The 22,275-nt window shown below is 42.4% G+C and overlaps 1 protein-coding gene across 2 annotated transcripts in view; it reads right to left on the bottom strand.

The window, feature by feature from the left end:
• Positions 1-14,303, bottom strand: part of ZC3H7A (zinc finger CCCH-type containing 7A) — a 33,162-nt gene extending 18,859 nt beyond the window's left edge. Inside the window, exons 1-4 of one of the 2 annotated variants that reach the window (XM_028531712.2) lie at positions 14,161-14,303; positions 3,200-3,301; positions 2,110-2,149; positions 270-467 (exon numbers count right to left, since the gene is read on the bottom strand). In XM_028531712.2, coding sequence (XP_028387513.1) covers positions 270-467; positions 2,110-2,149; positions 3,200-3,267 — 306 coding nt within the window. In that variant the 5' untranslated portion in view covers positions 3,268-3,301; positions 14,161-14,303. The remainder of the gene's footprint in view (positions 1-269; positions 468-2,109; positions 2,150-3,199; positions 3,302-14,160) is intronic. The other variant, XM_036020923.1, reaches the window with a different exon arrangement.
• Between the last annotated feature and the right edge of the window lie 7,972 nt (positions 14,304-22,275).

Raw genomic sequence — 22,275 nt, 5'->3', positions numbered from 1 at the left:
TGAATGCCAGCCTGAGAACCAAAGAGTCACCAGTTGGATTCCCACTCAGGGCACATGCCTGTGTTGCAAGCCAAGTATCCAGTAGGGGGTGTGTGACAGGCAACTACACACTGACATTTCTCTCCCTCTCTTTCTCTCTCCCTTCCCCTCTCTCTAAAAATAAAATAAATAAAATCTTCAAAAAAGCCCTGTCATAAAAAAACCTGAAATTAGAAAAGTGACTTATTAATGTACTATGTTGAAACACTGCTTCAAAAGGCACAACTCACCATATTAGAATAGCAAGCAATACGATTTATATATAATTTTTCAATGATTTCTTTAGGGATTAAAATGTCTTCAGACTTTGCATAATCAGCTATATTCAAAGCTTCCGTGTACTGGCTTATCGAGCTGTTCCAATCACGTTCTCGATAAACATCATTTCCTTCATTAAAAAGATTTCTCACAAGAGCATGTAAATATACCTAAAAAAAGAAAGTTACCACCTGAAACCATTTAAGGAATAAGTTGGGGTACAGGTAAATCTTAATTTTTGTACCTAAAATTCCAGAGGAAATAATTTGAGAGTCACGAGCACTGTTGTTAAGAAATTGTGAAACTGGGTCCCAGTCACTGCAGTCTCAGTGCAGGTTTCATCCTGCTTGCTTTTTCAGGAGACATTTTTAATATTAAGAAAAATGCAGCAAAAGCACCCTGTAAGTGATTGTCCACATCTCCAACTCTGTGCTTGGGACGAACTCCTGTAAGTGGAAATTCTAGTTCAAACAGAATGAGAATTTTAAGGCTCCTGACTAATATTTCTAAACTGCCTTCCAAAAGGGCAATAACAAGGAACACTTCTGGTGGTTCCCTTCAGGGCACCCCACCAACGTTGGGCAGCGCGTGTGCCCGTGTGCATGTCTGCACCTAAAATCTCTACCAATTTCTAGATGAAAAATGGCTCCCTTTCTTACTTTGTGTCTTTGGTTACCAGCGATGCTGAACTTGCTCACCTTTTTATGGACCATTTGTATTCTTTTATAATCTGTTTATTCAGGTCACTTACTGCTTTAGAGGGAGAGGGATGTGAACCCTTTTTTTTTATTAAGTATGCATAATATGTAGGTATGTAGAAAATTTTTTAAGATTCCTTTGTCATTTCTCTCACTGCTTTAGTATTTGAGAAGTCCTTTGTTACCACAAGATCAAATAAATATTCAAGTCTTCTGCATCCTTTCATGAATTCAGGTCAAAGCTAAAAAAAATAGTGAAGTAAACTGGACAAATCAATCTTTAACAACTGAGGTGACTTTCGACATGCTATTTAACCTCTTTGGACCCCAGTTCCAATTTAAATGTAAGGATTATAAAATCAATTATCAAATGAATGGATTATTCCAGGTGACTTATAGTCATACTTTATGATTCTACATCTGTTTGGAGAGAGGGAGGAAAGAGGGAAGGAGAGAGAGACTGAAATAAGGGAGAGGAAGGGAGAGACAGAGACAAAGAAGTAACACTTAGAAGCATCAAAACCCTCAGAGACACAAAAATCACAGGTGAACTAATTGCAGAGACAAGGACCTGTATTCCAAGACCCAGTACTCAGCTCTCCCTATAACCAGCCGATTCATCATTGGCTCTTACTACTCAGTCACCCTTTAGTATTGTTAGAACCTCTCCTAAATAAAAGCAGAAAAGTCTCTGCATTCTTCTTCTCAACATATTCTGTCCCACTTATTTTTGATGAAATGAGAGGTAGGCTAAAACTAATTTTCAAGGGGCTCAAAAGATACATTAATTCAAAGCAATACTAACAGAGGAAAGAAAATATGGGACAACTGTCCAAGTATGTCAAAAAAGCCAATGTTATCCTATGTATGAGGGTCAACCTACTTTCTCTATAAATGCTCACACACTAAAGATTTTAGGTTTTGTGGGCCATATGGCCTCTTGTCCCAGCTACCACATCTTGTGAAAGCAGTCATTGATTATACATGAACAAATGTGTGTGGCTGTGTTCCAAAAACAGACAGTGGGCTAGATTTGGGCAACAAGGCCACAGTTTGCCAACTCTTGCTTTACATTTAGTTCAAAAGCTACTGAAGAGCTTTCAAGAGTCATTACCGCATATTGTTCCTGTGTTCCTGGATATGACAGCGGTGACCTAAGAAGAAACAAATTAATTTTAATTATCAGGCTCTTATCAGAATTTATTCATCCAGAAGGCATTTTAAGCATCAGGGTCTATTAGCTTACCGCTGGTTTAAGCACATTTTAAAGACCTACTTCTCCTCTACTACCATTATTCACATGTAACTGCAGTCATGATAAAAACCCTGAAATTATTCCTTTGTCTTTTCTTGACTATGTACATTTTCTTCTCAAATGTACGGCTATTAAAAGGTCTAATTCTTCACATGCCAAAAATGTTTTAAAATAGTACAGAACCACTAATCCTATTTGATCCAATATCTATAGTATAAGGAGTAGACTGTCTCCTTCCCGGGAAGAACAGTGAGGACTTCTTCAAGGATACATCCACCAAAGCCACAACTGTCTGGTCACTGACATGCCTTACAAAGGTCAGTTAGAGACTGAGATTCTCAACAGAAACGTCTGATCACAAAAGCCTTATGTGTTGACAGATGTTCATTTTCATTCATCAGAATTGTTCTCACAATATTAGGTTCAAATTCTTCGGTCTAACATTCTCAGGGATCCTAAAAGATCTTGGCCCAGAAATCACTAACAGTATGATCCACGTTGGAACACAAAGAAATCAAATGTACAAAAGCAAAAATTATTGCTGTAACAAAATAACAATTTCTAACCCAAATTAGTGGGACTTATGATATATGACTAAAAATTTCTTAATCTCTGCAAAATGTATAGCCATATAAAAAAGTTAGGCCCTGACTGTGTAACTCAGTTGGTTGGAGCATCGTCCCATGCACCAAAAAGGCTGTGGGTTCGGTTTCCAGTCAGGGTGCATGCCTGGGTTGCTAGTTAGATCCCTGTCAGGGTGCATGCAGGGAGTGGAGAGGGGAGCAGCCAATCCAAGTTTCTCTCTCTCTCTCTCTCTCTCCCCCCTCCGCCCACCGCTCTCCCTCCCTAAGGTCAGTGAACAGATCCTTGGGTGAAATTTTTAAAAAAAAAGAAAGAAAATTTTAAAAGTTAGTAGGGGATGAAAACACAGGTATTAATAAGCTCTTACTGTATAAACTGTAGCCCTTCCTTAATGTTCTGCTGCCTTTTTCTTCTCTCCTCGGACACACTGGACATGTTATCCCACACATTCACTTTCTAAGTGAGCAATCTGAAAAGAAAGAATACACAAAATTACATCAGGCAGCCTGGCTCCAGGACCCCAGTTGAAACATCTATCATGTGAGGTCTTGCCACACAATTTGTTGTGGACACCTCTATCTATGCTGACTTGACTCTTGGGTCCCCAAATCCAAGAACCATCTCTGAGTTATCAGTGTGGACCCCATTGTCCAGCTCACACAGCATAACATTTTCACATTCCTTTAGGTTAAACAGCCATGCAGATTTTGAAGGCTTCTCCAACATAATCTGCATGGAAAAGTCATTTCTCTCCTCCCAGCTTTTCTCCTCTCCTCCAACCAGAGGTTTTGTTGCTTCCCTTCCCATTCATACACGTAGGCTGCCACTAGAACAGTCTGGTCTTGTTTTGCTTCTGGACACTCTCCAGAAGTGAAAGGTTTCACATCCGCTTGCCTCCGAGGGAGGGTGACTTCCTTGTGAGCACACTCTCAACCTTTACACTTATTTTGTTACAAAAACTTCTGAAATAATCCTTGTTGACACAACTGATAAAATAAATGATCTAAATAAATTTATTTTAATTGGAATTTCTTGGAAGGTTAAAAGTTTGCCTTCCATGTAACATTGGCAAATGTCAACGTGTGTCATTGTGGTTAGTATCTAACCCCACTAATAGTAGGCAGTTCCCAGCAAGTTAAAGGAGGACCACAGGGATTAGATCTGTGATAAAAGAGCATCTCCCAATGTCCTAAACTAGGGTTTCTCAAGCTCAGCAGCTGGGAGAGATACCGGCCATTTGTGCACTGCAGGATGTTAGCAGCATCCCTGGTCTCCAACCACGAGATGCCAATAGCACTCCTTCCCCCACCCTTTTTGATAACCAAAAATATCTCCAGATATTGTTTACGGTCGCCAGAAGGGGCGGGGAGGGAGGGAGAGGGTGAGGCCCATCACCCTGCGATGAGAACCACTGAGATCTAAGCCTAAGAACACATCCTACCACATAAACCATGTATTTGGACCCACGTGACAGAGAAACTGCACCCATGTTTCAAATACATAGCTGAACTTTTTAGTTTCATTATTACTTACCACTTTAGTTTTATCTTTAAGTCTACTTTTTCAAAGTGTAGAAGCGAGGATGAAAGTTGGAATGCCCCAAAGGCTGACAATTGGTACAATTTTTTTTTGTCTTTAAAAAACTGTCAGTTCTAAATATTTCAATCTCATACTTAAAAGTTAGTACTTAACTGAAGTGTTCACATGTGAAAGGATATCATATCTGGAATTTGCTTTAAAATGCTCCAGCAAATAAAAAGGGGGGTTGGTGTGGTGATGAAACAGCAGAACACTGATAACCAGGGAGCGTACAAAGCTTTTTTCTCTCTAGTTCATAAGTTTGAACTTTTCCAAAATGAAAAGTTTAAAAAGCCTGTTACACTGAAGTAAAATGGAGTTATTTCTGGAATTTGTGTCTAAGATAGGCCAGCCTAAAAAGGATGAATGGGTGTAAATGAAACAAGGGGGCCAAAAACACGGGTAACTGTCCCTGCTGGACAACGGGCAGGAATGTGGGCGTTAAGTTCTGCCCTCCTACTGGTACAAGTCTGACCACTTCCATGATAAAAAAAAAGAGTAATTCATACTTGTATGTGCAAAGTTATTTAAGGAGGCACTATTTGTAAGAGAATAAGTCTGCAACTTAACTCAATATCTAGCAAAAAGGAAACAGGGAATAGATGGTGCTGGGGGATAAAAACAGGCAAGGAGCAACTCCCTCAATATGACTCAGTTTTCTGTTTGTTTCTTTGTTTAAAAAACAAAGAAACAAAGAAAGAAACAAACAAACAAACTCCAGATGGAATCACAGAAAACTATAGCAGCACAGGAATAGGTGGGATACTGTCTTTTCACTGAATTCCATTAAAACATTTTTTTGAATTACCTCTGGAAAAAAATAAAGTATTAAAAAAAAAGCCTATGTAGCCTCTGAATCCTTCCTTGGAAAGATGACTTTAGGGACAACCAAGGTTTTTTCCTTCCTATTTTATTTAAAGCAGGGCCAACGCAGAGTCAAAACAAGAGAGCTCAAAGGCACCCAGACAGAGCAGCACTTGGGGTTCATGGCAGTCAAGCCCTAAGGACTGGGACAAAAACAGAGATGCCAAATATAAGAACTGCTGCTCCTGCTCTTCAGTGAAGAGCATACCTTTCTCCCCACCTCTGTCCAGCCCAGGTGGTTCACTCAAAAAGTAAATCTGTTGGCTAACAAGTGACTCTTGGGTAATTCCCAGAAAGTGCAGGAAAACCTTGAACCTGGACCTCTTAGGGACAAAGGGTAGCTGACAAAGAGCTGACAACTCAAATAAATGAGTTAAGAGGAAATCAGATGCAGACTCTTAATAACATGAAATATATGCCTCCTTTAATGTTAAAGGTTTGGGAACATAATATTAGGTGATATTTAAACATATGATGGAACATTATGTGTTCTGTAATTTTTCCCCAAAATTTTATTATGAAAAATTTTACACTCACAGTAAAGTTAAAAAACTTTTCACAATGTATACAATAAACCTACAAGGTACCTACATTCCACAATTAATATTTTTAAAAGATTTTACTTATTTTTAGAGGGAGGAAGGTAGGGGAGAGACTCATCAGTGTGAGAGAGACATCGATCAATTGTGTTTTGCATGCACCCCAGCCAGGGACCAAACCCACAACCCAGGCATGTGTCCTGACCAGGAATGAAACCACTGACCCTTCACTTGTAGAACAACCCCCAACCAACTGAGCCATGCTGGCCAGGGCTACAATTAATATTTTTGCTATATTGATCACATCTGCTGTCTTTATCCATCTGCCCATCCTTCTGTCCTTCCATCAACCCACATTATTTTGGTAAATTGCAAAATGAGATATTTAATTCATCAATTATAATTCACCATGAAAGCATACATATCATAACCCAGAGTTCAACATTTGTTTCGGTTTCTTAGTGTAAAATGCACCAATTTTAAGGAAAGTTTTGACACTCATGTAGCCAGACCCAATCACAATACAGACCATTATTTCACACTCACTTTTCTTGCCCCTTCCCCAGCCCATCCCTGTCCCACCCTTGGCCCCAGGCAACCAATGGTCTGATTTTTTTCAACATATACTAGTTTTACCTGTGAAATAAGCCTCCCCCACCTCCCATTTTGGAAGAAAGAAAAAGATCTATGCTTTACACACCATTTTGTTTTTTGGGTAAATTAAAATCTGGCCTCAATTTTACAGTAAGAAAGAATCTGATAAAGTTAATCCACAGCTGCTTTTCTTTTTCAAACTCAGCAGCACATGACAGGTGTCCACTTGCTTCCTGAAACTGGGAATCCACCTCCCGCTGACCTCTAAATGTGAGAGCCCTGGGGCTTCATCACACCTGCTTCTCTCCCCCAGCCACACTCTCCCCTCAGGGACCGCCCACACTGCCCAGGAGTTAACGGATCCTCATCTAGGGCCCAGGATACTCCGTGGTCCATCCCCAGGCAGAGCTGGATACCCTCTACTGATGTGACAGTCACATTTGGATGTCTCATAGACATTGGAACCTGTTTTAAAAGTAGTATTTTAGCCCTGGCTGGCGTAGCTCAGTGGATTGAGTGCGGGCTGTGAACTCAAGTGTCTCAGGTTCGATTCCCAGTCAGGGTACATGCCTGGGATGCAGGCCATGACTCCCAGCAACTGCACATTGATGTTTCTCTCTCTCTTTCTCCCTCCCTTCCCTCTCTAAAAAACAAATAAATAAATAAAAATAAAATCTTAAAAAAATATATCTCTAAAAAAAGTAGTATTTTAATATTATGACAATGAAATGTCTCCTCCCGGCCCTGTCACTTAACCACCCTTTTGCCCTTCCTGAGGGCAATCGACCGCTGTCACCAAGTCTCTTCTGTGACCTGACAAAGACAGTCTGTGGAGCAGTACTGAATCTTGATTGTGGTGGCGGTTACAAGACTCTATCTGTGCACGGGACAGTCTGCACAGACACAGACCACACACACGAGTACGTGTCGTAACTGGTGAGGACCGAGTGAGGCCTGTGTTGGCTAACAGTACTATACCAATGTCGACTCCTCAGCTTTCATATCACACTTGTTATATAAGATGGCACCACTGAAGGAGGCAGACGAAGGGCTCATGGACCACTATACACTTTTGCAATTTCCTGGAAGTCTATAATTATTTCAAAACAAAAGTTAAAAATAGCCCATGCATTATGTTATTTTTCTTATACCTGCTAGGGCTCCCAACATGTTCTGCACCTTGCTTTTTTCATGGAGTACTTAACCTAGAAGGTAATTTCATATCGGTACCTACAAAGCTGCTTTATCTGTAACAGCAGTGTAGCCTGCTCCAGGAAATGGTTGGAACATAACTTCACCAAGTCCCTAGTGATAGACATTTTGGTTGTTTCCAATCTTGAACATTCACTAGACACACAGGACATTTCATATATGTGTATCCTTAATTTTTTTCTCTAAAGTAAAGGGTATACATATATCTTTATTTGGCAGCTATTGCCAAGTTATACCAAATGACCCTACCTAGAAACAGTGCTTGAGGGTGGCTACTTCACAGCTGCATCAGAAATTATCAAATGTTTTCGCATTTGTCAACCAGGAGGTGAGAAATAGTGGGATGGTATGGTGGGTTTTGTTTTTGTCTTTTCATCATCAGTAAGGCTGAACATCTTTCCATATTTAAGAGCCATCTGCACTTCCTCTTCTGTGAATTTTGTTTGCTCAAATCCTTTGCCATCCTTCTTCCAGGTTGAGCTTTTCTTATTTATGGAAGCTCTGTATATGTTGAGGCAAGTAGTATTTTATGATATTACTATTATTTTCCCCAAGTTGATACCAATCTTTTGACTTTGATTATCATACTTTTTGAAGTTGTATTTTTAAGTAGCTGAATTTATCATTATTTTCTTTTATGGCTTCTGGATTTTTACATACGCAGAAGCACCTTCACCACTCTGGGATCATAAAATAATTATCCATGTTTTCTTCTAGTACTTGTATTCTTTCATTAAACCTACTTTTTTTTTTAAGATTTTATTTATTTATGTTTAGAGAGGGAAGGGAGGGAGAAAGAGAGAGAGAAACATCAATGTGTGGTTGCTGGGGGCAGTGGCCTGCAACCCAGGCATGTGCCCTAACTGGGAATCGAACTGGCGACCTTTTGGTTTGAAGGCTGGTACTCAATCCACTGAGCTACACCACTCAGGGCAAACCTACATTTTTTAAAAAAATCAATCTACCAGTTTATGTAAGAAGTGATGTAGAGCCCTGGCTGGTGTGGCTCAGTGGATTGAGTACCGGCCTGCGAACCAAAGGGTCGCCAGTTCGATTCCCAGTCACGGCACATGCCTGGGTTGTGGGCCAGGTCCCCAGTAGGGGGTGAGTGAGAGGCAACCACACATTGGTGTCTCTCTAAAAACATAAATAAATAAATAAATAAAATCTTAAAAAAAAAGAAGTGATGTAAAGATACAGATAGTCTGCCCCCCACAAATAGCTACCCAGTTGCCCAAACTTCATTTACAAAAAGATCCTCTATTCTACAATGATATGTTCAAGGCCACCTTTATCATATAGGAAATTCTGGGCCTGTTTGTGGCTTTTATTCAGCATGTCTACTTGAATGGCTCTAATCCTCTACCCTCCTCCCAATCCTAACCCCTTTGCCCAATCTTAACCTTGTCAGTAATGAAACCACCTTCTGGCCAGCACAACCAGAAACCTGGCATTACACTCTTCTCTCTCTCACATTCCACAACCAAAAAATCCACCCCACTGACAAAGCCCGTCAGAGACACCATCAAAATAAGTGCAGGGCACCCCAAATCTGGCCACTCACAACCTCCTTGCCTGAGTCACACCACCTCATCTCTTCTGAATGTCCTGAATGTCGCAACATCCTCCTTTCTCAGCCTCTGTTGTCAGCTCCAGGCCTCTCCACTGCCCCTCCCCCATTCGTTTCCTATACTAAACTAAAAGGAATGCTCTTTTAAAAACAGAAATTGGTTATTACAGCCATGCCTAAAATCCTGCAATGGCTTGCCGAAGCACTTAGAAGAAAACCAAGATTCCTGACCTTGACCTACCAGATCTGGGAGGGACTAACCTCCCAACACTCTCTTCACGCCACCCATACCCAGACTGACTTACTCGGCTCCTATCAGACTGGCCTTCAGTGTGTTCCTAAAATGAGGACTCTGTGCTTCTGGGTCTTTGAGCTTGCTGTTCCCTCTGTCCATAACACACTTTCCAGGTATGGAGAGCTGGCTCCTATTCATCCTGGAGTCTTGGCTTAAATGTCACCTTTAGAGGCCTTCCCTTACTACCCTAAACTGTCACCACATTCCACTCTGGCTCCATCATTGACTTCAAGAGGTACTTTGCCTTTCTTAGTCCTGATTGTATCACAATAGCGGGGACCAGGTCAATGAATACTTGAATGGAAAAATAAATGCAAAGTTGAGAGGCCCCAGAGTTAAAACCTGGTAAAAACTGTTCACAAAAAGGCAAGCTCTGGAAAGGGGCGGGTGCCTGGGAGGAAATGACTGGACAGAAGCAGAGCTTGCTATTGGGGATTCCACCCCCAACCTTGTAGAGAAACAAGTTGGGGAGTAAATCAACCAGAGGCAGAGACAGAGAGGAAAACCTGAAACCATGAGACTCCTGAAGCAGTGCAGTGGTGACAGGGGAAAAGCAAGTCAGACCCACTTGCTTCTCTTTAAATGAAAAGGAAATGGTGTGTGAGGGGGGGAGACCTGGGAAAGCTTTCAACAGTACATTTTAAAACAAGAAATTCAATTATATATGAATTTCATTAAATTAACTAAACTCCTGCAAGCTGGAACACCATCTTTCTGGAACCAGCTGATTTTAAAATTGTTATTCATTCTAAAGTTTTATGTAAAAACAAAAAGTACCCTGGATCTTCATTATTTCTTTAAGCATTTACTCAGGCCTGGTAGGTAAAGCTCATTAGACTAAAGTCTAGTACAATGTACAGAGCTGGTAACTAGACAATGTATCCATTCCCACGAAATCTTGGCCTTCCATGACAACTTTAGAAAGTACCTCACATTAACAGAAGACACCAAGGTAAGTGAAATACGACTGCAGCAAATGGCACAGATAGAAATCATAGCTAACCCTTGGTGCACTTACTGCATGCCAAGCACTCTTCTAAGTGCTTTATATGTATTAGGTCATTTAATCCTCATAATAACCTTAAAACATAGATCCTATGAGGAAACTGAAGTGACACAAGCAGTCCAGGATAACACAACTACCAAGTGACAGAGCCAGATTTCAAAGCCAGTCCAAGCCTAGATACATCCACCACACTCTTGCAGCGTTAAGAGCTGATGCCTCCTGGAGGAGGAAGAGCATGTCTGAGTTGGCACTGGGCTGGGCTCTCAAAGACTGTACAGCTCTGACAGACAGGTGGGTACTTGAAACCCACTGAAGAGGAACAAAATAAATATATGCCTGCACACAGTGTCGTACATGTTCAAGGGACATAATTTAAAGCAATTTAGACAAAGCAGAGGGTTTGCACCGGAATGCAACGGACACAGTGAGTCAGGATACCACTCCAGGGAAAATCTTTACATGGAAATCGGCTCAGCCCTTATCATAATGTATTCCGATACAAGGAAGATTATTGGGCCTTATTTACAAGATGTTCTAACACAGGACCAGAGAAAGTGCCCCAGGAAACATGGAACTGTGCTTGAATTTTTGCCTTAAAAGGTATTCCCAAGTTTCAAGTGAAAATTGTAGTTACCAGCCTGCATCAGACCCAAGTCCCTGTGTAATGGCATAATCAAGCAGGCAAACAAATAAAAAGTAGTCATTAGCTCACTCTGGTAACACTTACAAAAAAGCATATGGATACAAAGAAGCCCTCCTGACTACAAACCCAGGCAATGAAACATCATCACAGATGGTCTGCCACTTTCTTGAAACTCTGTCTCTCCTACTGGATACTTTATGAGGCAGTTTTTCCCTTTCACCGAAAAGGTGGTGATAGAAGCTATGCTAAACAACATCAGAAAAGTAATTTCATGTTTGCACCCTCCCCAGACTTTCATTTTGAAATTGCTGTCAGATACATGTGACAACGGTCTCCTACCAGTACCCAGGCCTGCTAAGGCACAGGGCACATCTCACCCCACACACCAACTCTGTATGGGAGGAATCAACAAAAAAAGTGAAGTCTTTAAGACAGTTTATCGCGAGTTGTGCATACTGTCAGTGACATGCCCAGGGACTGCATATGAAGTCTTCCCAAAGGCCAACTAATATCTTGTTCCAAATTCAGGAGGCTCTAAAATACAAAGGCTCTATTTTTACTACTATTATTATTATTATTATTGAAATATAAAAAGTGCTGCCTCTCTTGTACTTGTTCCAGTACATGGTTGCTGGGGCTAAACAAGATATGTGAAATTAATGAATATTAATTAACTAAACAACATGTTGCTAAACTCACAACAAAATATAAAAAGCAAATTTCTTGTTGGGACAAAACCTGGTAAGGGTAAATAAGGTTGTTTCTTTATAGCAAAGAATATCACCTCACTTAGTAAGTCAGTTTTTGTGTGTGTCTTTCTCTGCCTCTCTGAATTAAAACATGTATTACCAAAAGCATCAATTTTTAAACTTCTGGATTAATATTTTAATATTTTTCTCCTCTAAAAATATTACCCAAAGGTTTTTTTTCTTAATTTAGAAACATCTCATACTTCAGAGAAAAAAAATTTACTTCCAATCCTAAAATTCTGGAGAAGTATTTTCATTAAAATAAAACATTTCAAGATATAAACTAGAAAAGAAGTTTCCACACATCACACTTATTCTGGAAAGCCGATTCTAGAGTGAGGCAATAAGATACAGACATCTTTTGTTTCTACCTAGTCCTTTACTGGAAAGCGCAAAACTTTCCAGCAGTCACTGTCACCATCCTAGAGCTGAGAGTCTATCCTCATTCTCTCCCACGTACAGCATCGATTTAGCTCACCCTAATTGGCAGGTTTTAAAATCAATAAAAAATGTACAATTGTGGTATGATACAGTTGACAGCCACCATTTTTATGGGCACAAGTGGACTCTATCTGTGGAATAGGAAGGTCAGAGCAGGGTAAACCAGCCCCGAAGCAAAAGTCACAGTGACTTGGAGGAAGGCATGAGCTCTCCAGTTTATTTAGGTGGCAGAGGCCCTGAAGATTAACATGCTCTCTCAGCAAAACACATGAAAATACTGAAGATATTCAGCCTCAGTAACTCATGATTTGGTTCTGAGTTGAACCTTTTATGACCATTTTCAGACTCCAGTACACAGCAGACACAGCAAGAAAAATCTTCAAGAAAATTCTGTCCATTAACTTGAATTGTTCTGCATATTAGGACAAGAGCTCATTATGCAGTCAGCACAACAGTTCGATTCTGCTGAGGGAGAGAAGAAAAAGGCAGGGGGTTCCTGGAGCACCTATAGAACAGGAGTCCGCCTGCCATCAGAGCAGCGGGACAGGATAAGCAAATGGCACAGGCTCCCAGCCACTCCTGGCCCTATTCACTGGCTCTGTCCGACAGAAATACAATGTAAGCCTCATATCTAATTTTAAATTTTCAAGTAGCCACATTAACAAAAGTAAAAGGAAGCTGGTGACACTTTTAATACACTTTAGCTAACCCAACATATTCAAAATATTATCAACATGTATTATTTAAGCATGAAAATATTATAAATGAGATATTTTACTTTTTTTCCCCCATAGTTAAGTGTTTTGTCTCAGGTGTGTTGTCTTTTTCACCAGAATTTGGTCCAGCCACATTGCAAGTGGCCACATTCCAGTGGCCACCTTCCTGGGCAGCGAAGGTCCAGTTCAAGCAGTTCATTGCTCTTAAAATACCTAAGGCGGGTACCTTCTTTCACTCCTAATCAAGAGAGAACAGAAAAAAACCCCAACGACTGATAAAGTCACCCAATCAGGGCGCAGGCGCAACTCTCTCGGGCCCAGCCAGCGCTTTTCAGCTTGACCACACCCCTGCAAGGACCATCCCCGACTGGAAATTCACGTTAATGGCAACTGACAGGTCCTCGTTCTTTAAGAGTGGATTAAAGACACCTAAAACGGGGCAGTTTCCGCATCCACAATAAAGACAAGAAACCAGTAGTCGCGCCTCCTCGATGTGTGTCCCGCGCAAAAAAAAAAAAAAAAAAAGGTATTAACCCGAAATAAATAAACGTATGCGGCGTGCATTCTTCCCGCCCCTAAATCCAAGCTACTGAACCAGGGGAACCGCGACCGCGGAACCAGACACAAACAATGAAAAAAAATTTTTTTTGGTTAAATAACCAGAGAGGAGGTACCTGGCGAACGGAAATGCGTGCAGGCATGGGATGGAAGGGAGAAACAGCCCTTTTCGCCCAGTCCCCGAGGCCGCGCCCCAGGCTGAGCCGCCCCCCCCCCCCCCGCCCCCAACGCCCCGAAAGAGAAGGGAAGGGGAGGGAACCCCAAGGACCCCGCGCGCGCGCTCATATCCGCCCAACAATCCGTAGCCCGTGCGGGAGCGCGCACCCGGACCTTCCCCACCCCCGTAGGCCCTTTGTGGCGGAGCGCCCGCCGCCTCCGGCCCACTCCGTGCTGCCTAAGGGGACCATACGTGCCACCCCTCCCCCGCCCGGGGTCCGTTACCGGCCGAGCGCGAGCAGAAGGCGGCAGCGGGCGCGCGCCAGGCGGGGGTGTCGCGTGGGGGAGGGGCGGCGCTCGGGCTAAGCAGATGATGGGGGTGCGGCGCCCCGGCGGTACCCACTTACCTGTGGAGATGGGCGCGCCGGCCAGCGGGCGGGTAAGGCGGCGGCAGCACACAGAGGAACGGGCGACAGAAATGGTGGTGGCGTTGGCTGCCCCGGCGCTTGCTCGCAGCTTCCCTCCGCGATCCGTGGCGGCGACTGTTCCCCTGCACTCTCGCAGCGCCCTCTGGCGGCGGGAGGCCGCGCGCGCCGACCGGGAGACGCCGCCATTGGCTGCGCCGGCGAGCGTAGGTGCCTGGGTTGTCCGCGGCGCCACGTCGGGCGGGGAGGGGACGGGGAACCCGGGACTGGCACAGGTGGTACCGACCCTCGGCTCAGCCGATCCCGGGCCGGTCCCGGAATCGAGCCTGCGGTCAGCCTCGGCCTGGGCCGCCAGACTGAGCCGATAAAGGGATCAGGTCGTGCCCGGGACACCCTAATACTGCTAACTCCTGGGGAATGGATGCATCATTCAAATTCATATGCGACTTGTGCATTTTTTTCCCTAGTCAGCGGCTCCGGGGTTAGAACTACGTCTAGCGGGGAACTAATCCCAGTTTCGGGTATCAGGGAGTCTTCCCAAAGAGACTTTTAGAAAGTACTATTTAGTGCTTCCTACTCGATTAGTAACTGTGGAACCTCAAAACAACCATTATTGTCGCCCTCCCTACAGATGAGAGGGAGCATGGAGTTCAGTGGCAGTTCTGGGATGGAGAGACAGCCTCCGACCCTAGGAAGGCCTGGCTCTCTGCCCTCCAAGTCCCAGCCCAAAAGCCACGTCTTCCACCTATATTTTCGACAGTCAGGTGCCCCCGGGGACAAGACCCTCAATGTGCTCTGGGACTCAGCAGTGGGTAAGGCAGAGTCCCTGCCCCAAGAATGGATGTGGAAATGGGGGTGTGGACCAAAAGGACACAAAGAAGACCATTTGGGACAGTGAAAACCAAAGCAACTAAAGTAGGGTGATGTGACAGTGATCAAAGGGCTGAAGGAGGAGGAGGAGGGGCTGCAGGGAAGGCCTCTAAGAATAACAGCACAGCTGAGATGGGAAATGTACACTAGCAGAAGGAAAGAGCACATGCAAAGGCCCTGAGGCTGGAGTTCACTGGGAACAGGACAGGCCTATGGCTGGTGCGTGCAAAGGAAGAAAGGTCTGAAAGGTAGAGAGAGGCATGATTTGGAATTTGTAGTTTGTTCTGTGTGACATAGAAGTTACTCACTGACCAGTCTGAACTGGAAATGCCTTGATCTGGTTTACATTCTAGAAAGTTCTCTTGGGCTGGCTACTGTGTAGAGACTGAGCTGTGGGAAGCACAAGAGGAGGAGCAGGGAGACTAAGCTAGGTGGCTCTTATAGTAGTCCAGGTGATGTAGATTTACAAACCACGTGCATCATTCTGCATGGGCTGTCATGACAATACCAAAGACCTGTCGGCTTAAGTAAGAATTTATTTCCTCACAGTTCTGGAGGTTGGAAGTCCAAAATCAAGGTGTAAGCAGGGTTGGCTCTTGGTGACATCTCTCTCCTTGGCTTAGAGATGGCCACCTTCTTAATGTGTCCTCACACTGTCTTTCTCTGAAGGCAGCCATCCCTGGTGTCTCTCTTCTTATAAGAAAAACCATTATAATGGTTTAGGACCCCCACCCTTATGACCTCATTTAACCTTAATGACTTCTATAAAGACCCCATTTGCAGACACAATCATATCAGAGGTTAGGGCTTCAACATAAGAGTTCAAAGGAGACACAATTCAGTCCACTAACAATAGAGAAGTGCTATGGCAAACATTCTTGGAGAGCTGATAGGGCTGTGGCCTTAGGGAAGACCCCTCTAGGGAGAGATTCTTCTCCTGACTAGAGGTTGCTCATCACTCAAGTCTCAGCTCAAATGCCTTCTCTTGGAAAGGCCTTCTTTGACAGCCCATCTAAAATTGTTTGTTAACATAGTACCCAACTTGGTCTTCTTTTAATCAGTCATTGCTATCTGGAATGACTACATTTTATCATTTGGGTACTTTTTAAAAAGATGTTATTTATTTTTAGAGAGAGGGGAAGGGAGGGTGAAAGAGAGGGAGAGAAACATCAATGTGCAAGAGAAACATTTGTTGGTTGCCTCTTGCACTACCTGGCCTGCAACCCAGGCATGTACCCTGACAGGGGATCAAACCAGTAAACTTCTGGTTCACAGGCCAGCGCTCAGTCCACTGAGCCACACCAGCCAGGGTTCATTTGGGTACTTATGGATGGTCTGCCTCCACCCCCATTAGAGAGCAAACACCCTTCTTGTTTTTGTCTGTGTCCCTACCCCTAGAATACTGCCCAGCATTCCATAACCACTTCTTGAATGGATATACAAAGGAACCTTGGAGCTAAGATCAGCAGGATGAACAAGAGGTAACTAGCTCCATGAGTATATGAAGAGAGTAGAAAAAATTTAAGTCAGAACGTTCTGAAAGGCTGGGATGGCTGGACCACAGAGAGCAGGGTAGGGTGTCAGGGAAATGAGACCAGATGAGTGAGGCCCAGGCCCTAAAGAACATAAAAAGCCACATGAAGTTGGACATTTCTTCTGCTGGTACAAGAGAAAGCTCAATGAGTTTGTATTAGTTTCCTATTCCTGCTATAACAAATCACCACAAACATAGTGGCTTAAAACAACACATGCTTGTCTCAAAGTTCTATAGGTCTGTCAGAAATGGGTTTCACTGGGCTAAAGTCAACATGTTGGCAAGGCTGATTCCTTCTAGAGGCTCTAGAAGAGAATCTGTTCTCTTGTGTTTTCCGGATTCTAGAGGCCTCCGGCGTTCATTGGCTCATGGTCCCTCACTCTACTTTCAAAGCCAGCAGTGGTCAGTCAAGACTTTCTCACAATTCATCACTCTGACTCTGCTTCTGTTGTCACATCTTCTCTGATTCACCTGCTTTCTCCTTTCCCTTATAAGTACCCTTGGGATTACACCAATCCCATCCAGACTGAATCATCCATATGTAAGTATTTATTTCTAAAGTTTGTATGACGAGAACATTTGTATTCTAAAGAGGCAAAATTAAGACTGTTCTTTTTTATATAGATTTTGTTTTTGCTAAGGCATGTTATATTATAGTTTGTGATTTTAGTCTTCTAAGTATTTTTTTAAATTTTATTTATTTATTTTTAGAGAGGGGGGTAGGGAGGGAGAAAGAGGGAGAGAAAACATCAATGTTTGGTTGCCTCTTGGGTGTCCCTTACTGGGGACCTGGCCCACAAACCTGGGCATGTGCCTCAACTGGGAATTGAACCAGTGACCCTTTGGTTCACAGGTGGGCACCCAATCTACTGAGCACACCAGCTGGGCTGAATCAGTATTTAAAATGACTTCTGGTTGCCCTGGTTTTCCTTTTAGCTGGGCACCAAATTAGGCATCTTAGTGAAAAGAACCCCCTCTCCTAGCGCTCATCTGGAACTTTGGGGGTGGTTTCTCCTTGGACCATGGGGTCTTCGGCCAACAGCTCCTACACCTAGGCAGTAATAGTAGTGGTGGTTTGGTTTTATGTATAAAGTTCTCCATGATTCTCCGTTGAAACTGGCCTGTGAATATGACAAAAGTGTATTTTTTAATATGTGTTCACATCACAAGTTCCCTTCAAAGAAAAAAGATGTTCTTTATTGTTATAAATACCACTGTCTCTCAAACTCCTCCAAATAAATACAATATAAATGTTATGGACTGAACGTTTGTGTTTCCCCACCCCAAATTTATGTGTTGAAATCCTATCCACTAATGCGATAATACAATATTAAGAGGTGGGCCTTTGGGAGGTGGTTAGGCGATGGAGGTAGAACCCTACTGAATGGGATTAGTGCCCTTGTAATAGGGACATGAGAGAGATGATTTCTCATTTGAGAACACAGCAAGAAGATGGTCATCTGCAAGGCAAGAGGAAGGTCACCCCAGACACCAGATCTTGATCTTGAACTTCCCTTCCTCTAAAACTGAGAAAAATAAACATTTGTTGTTTAAGCCATCCACTCTGTGGTATTCTGTTAGAGAAGCTCAAATAGACTAAGGCAGTGAACATCTAAGATATAAATAGTTGGTAGAAGAGGCAGCACAATGGTCGAAGGGGAGGGATTTTGGAGTCTGGGGAACACAGGTTAAGTCCCAACTCCTATTCTGATGGTCTGGGCCAATTTCTTATATCTCAGGGTCTTGAGTTCGTCACCTCTAAATGTGACTAATGATTCCTCTGGCGTGGTAAGGAGAGAATAACGTGTATGTAAAGGCACCTGGCAGAGGGCGTTCAATAGCCATTACCTTTCCCAAGAGGTTTTGACTAATGAATGGATTAAGCTTTCCAGAATAATATTTGGAGTGAGGAGGAATACCTGCACCCCCTGAGGTTGTGAGGCATACTCCCCAGTTTCTCAGGGAATTACTGCCTTCAGAGAAACTGAAGAACAGAGAAACTGTCCTTGAGGGGCATGATGAAAGGATAGCAGGTCTCTTAGGTGCACTAATGTGGAAAAAAAATGCTTGAGAGTCACTAGCTTAAAAATGGAGCCTAGGAAAGACACCCTCAATCTTGGGGCCATGATCACAGTATTACCTACAAAACTGGATTGACCACAGGGACAGCCTCAAATAAGAAAGAATAACAAAAATTATCTGTTTGACAATATGACATACTTGTGCAAAAAAGCGAAAACCTTTAATGTTATAGCACTCAGAACATAAAGGATAAAACCTATCTGTTTGCCAAATGACTGCATGACACTTGGACAAGCCACACACATGGAATTTTGTCAGTACTCACACAGGAATCTGTGCTAGAACTTGAGTGTGCATCATTAAAAAGGTGTAATATTAATACATTCCTTCTTAAATAATCAAGTGAGTTGAACAATCACTATGAGTCACCTGGACTATACTTCTTCAAAATTATGCTTTGACGAAATGCCGAAGTGTAAGACAGCCACAAAATATTGACTGGATTCCCTTATTTGGCCTTGCAGGTTCCCCTCCACCACTTTCTCTTGGTATTTATCATATCCTCTTTAGCCTTGAAAAATGGCTTCTAAAAACTTGGCCTATGGGCGGCTTGCCCGGATATCAATTTAAATGTGTGGCTATGTGCAGGCTAGCGTCTAAACATTGTATAAAGCAAGAGAACTCTAATCATCCAAAAAAAAAAAAAAAGAGCAGATATGTAAATAATTTGGGAGATTATAAAATGGAGTTTGTATTATATTTGTCTGCATTTTTTCCTAGTAATTCTTAGGAACTCTCCTGAGGGATACTATGTACACTGGCAGGAAAGCATATCTTCTGAAGTGAGTTCCTTTGGTTCTTAGCTTGAATTTCGTACGAAGTTTAATGACACAATGTGTCCCATAGTTCCCTACTTGTTATTTTGGGAGATAATTTAAATATTCAGTAAAAAGGGGGATAAAGGGTGGAGAGATAAAGGAAAAAGGACTCGTGGACATGGACCACAGTGTGGTGACTGTGGGGAGGGGGGAGATATAAGGGGAATAAATGGTAATGGAAAAAATATAATAAAGAACAAATTAATATAAAATATTCAGAAAAAGAATTAGTCCAAGACCCATTAGCTTCTGGAAATGAAGGAGCATAAGAAATCAGGAGTGCTTTTGTCCCACACCCAGGTCCAATCTTTTCACCTACTTCTTTCTGCCCTGAGTTGGGAATGTGTTCTGCCTTCTTCCACTCCATACCTATTCCAGTTGATTCTTCCTTCCCCTACTCTCCGGTTATGGAGTTAATCCTGAACATAATTCTTACTGCCTCCAGCCTGTGGAAGTTAGGCCACATGGAATTAATCTTTCTGGAATCATGGATGGAAGTCAGGGAGTTCCATTCATCTGTTCAACAGATATAAGCAGCAACTATATTCAGGGCAGTTTTCTGGATCCACAAAGTCATGCATGGTTTCTACACTCAAGATGCTTAAAATTAAACATGCTGTTTCAAGATCCCCTAAGATGGCAGTTTGGGAAATGTGCTACAGAACAGCAAGGAGCAAAAACACAGATTAAGGGAGTTTGGTCTGTTGGGATTTTAGGTCCAAGATCTTTCTCTTTTAACATGCAAAGTTGTTGGGGCATGTGTACATGAGAATTAACATGAAACCAGAATTGAACTCATCTCTGACACTGTAGTTTAAAAGATGCTTATTGCCTCAAAGAAAACTGCTGTGAGGCTTCCTCCCCTCCCCTCTGGGACATGTTTATTGATGAGAGATAGGTAGATAGAGAGACATCGGTTGTCCCCCACATGCACCCTGATCGGGGAGCGAACCCACAACCTAGGTATGTGCCCTGACAGGATTGAACCTGGAGCATTTTGGTGCATGGGACAACACTTCAACCTAGTGGGCCACCCAGCCAGGGCCAGGCTTCCTTTGATTCAATGAATCAATGGAAGTATTTTTGCTAACTTAAAAAAACAAAATATGATCAAGAGTCATAAATTTTACAGTCTTATGTCCTTTGGCAGGGTGCCTAGGCTTATTAGGAAATTTGCTGAAACCATAAATACAAAAAATGCACATGTCCTCCTTTGAGTAACCACATGAATGTTTCCAAAAATATATCCAAGGCTATATCCCCTTCTGTGAACTTGATATAAAATGTACTTAGCAAGAATCTACATCTGTTGCTCTAGAATTATTTATAGCAAAATTTTAGTTTTACTTTTTAAAAAAATTTAAGTATATTTTATTGATTATGATATTAAAGTTGTCCCATTTTTTTCTCCCCTTTATCCCCCTCCACCCAGAAACCCCTCCCTCCAGCATTCCCTCCCTTGGTTCATGCATCATACATATAAGTTCTTTGGCTTCTCCATTTCCTATATTATTCTTAACCTCCCCTTGTCTATTTTGTACCTACCATTTATGCTTCTTATTCCCTGTACCTTCACCCCCATTCTCCCCCCACCCCCTTCCTGCTGATAACCCTCCATGTGGTCTCCATTTCTGTGAATCTGTTCCTATCCTAGCTGTTTGCTTAGTTTGTTTTTGTTTTTTTTTTTTTTTAGGTTCCATTGTTGATAGTTGTAAGTTTGTTGTCTTTTTACTGTTCATAGTTTTGATCTTATTTTTCTTAGATAAGTCCCATTAACATTTCATATAATAAGGGCTTGGTGATGATGAACTCCTTTAACTTGGCCTTATCCGAAAAGCATTTTCTCTGCCCTTCCATTCTAAATGAAAGCTTTGCTGGATAGAGTAATCTTGGATGTAAGTCCTTGCCTTTCATGTCTTGGAATACTTCTTTCCAGCCCCTTCTTGCCTGCAAGGTTTATTTTGAGAAATCAGCTGATAGCCTTATGGGAACTCCTTTGTAGGTAACTCCTTTCCTCTTGCTGCTTTTAAGATTCTCTCCTTATCTTTAATCTTGGGTAATTTAATTATGAAGTGTCTTGATGTGTTTTTCCTTAGAGCCAACTTCTTTGGGACTCTCTGAACTTCTTGGACTTGCATGTCTAGTTCCTTCACCAGACTGGGAAAGTTTTCCTTCATTACTTTTTCAAAGAAATTTTCAATGTCTTGCTCTTCTTCTCTCCTTCTGGCACCCTTATGATTTGGATATTGGAATGTTTAAATTTTTCCTCGAGTTTCTTAAGGAGACCCTCATTTTCCTGAATTCTGTTTTCTTCATTCTGTTCTCATTGAATGTTTATTTCTTCCTTCCATTCCAAATCTTTGATTTGAGTCCCAGTGTCCTTCCCTTCACTGTTGGTTCCCTGTATATTTTTCTTTGTTTCACTTTGCCTAGGCTTTACTTCTTCCTCTATTTTGCAACCATACTCAATCATTTCTGTGAGCATCCTGATTACCAGTGTTTTGAACTGTGCATTTGATATGTTGGCTATCTCCTCATCACTTAGGTCTTTTTCTGTAGTTTTGATTTCTTCTTTCATTTGGGCCATATTTCTTTGTCTCAATGTACCTGTTATGTTGTAAGGGGTGGGGCCTTAGGTATTTGCTAGGGTGGGGCATCCCACTTCTCTGCCTTCTGGTGATGTATATTGGGGAGGGTTCAGAGAGGGAACATGCCACTTGCTTGGCTCTTGCCCTGCTTTCAGTCACTTTCCTCTCTTCCCACAAGCAGATCGCACCCTTTCTGATGCTGCCC

Source organism: Phyllostomus discolor, chromosome 3 (genome assembly GCF_004126475.2).
Source record: "Phyllostomus discolor isolate MPI-MPIP mPhyDis1 chromosome 3, mPhyDis1.pri.v3, whole genome shotgun sequence".
Lineage (NCBI taxonomy): Eukaryota > Metazoa > Chordata > Mammalia > Chiroptera > Phyllostomidae > Phyllostomus > Phyllostomus discolor.
The sequence above is the reverse complement of the archived record's forward strand: the minus strand, read 5'-3'. Positions and strand labels throughout refer to the sequence as shown.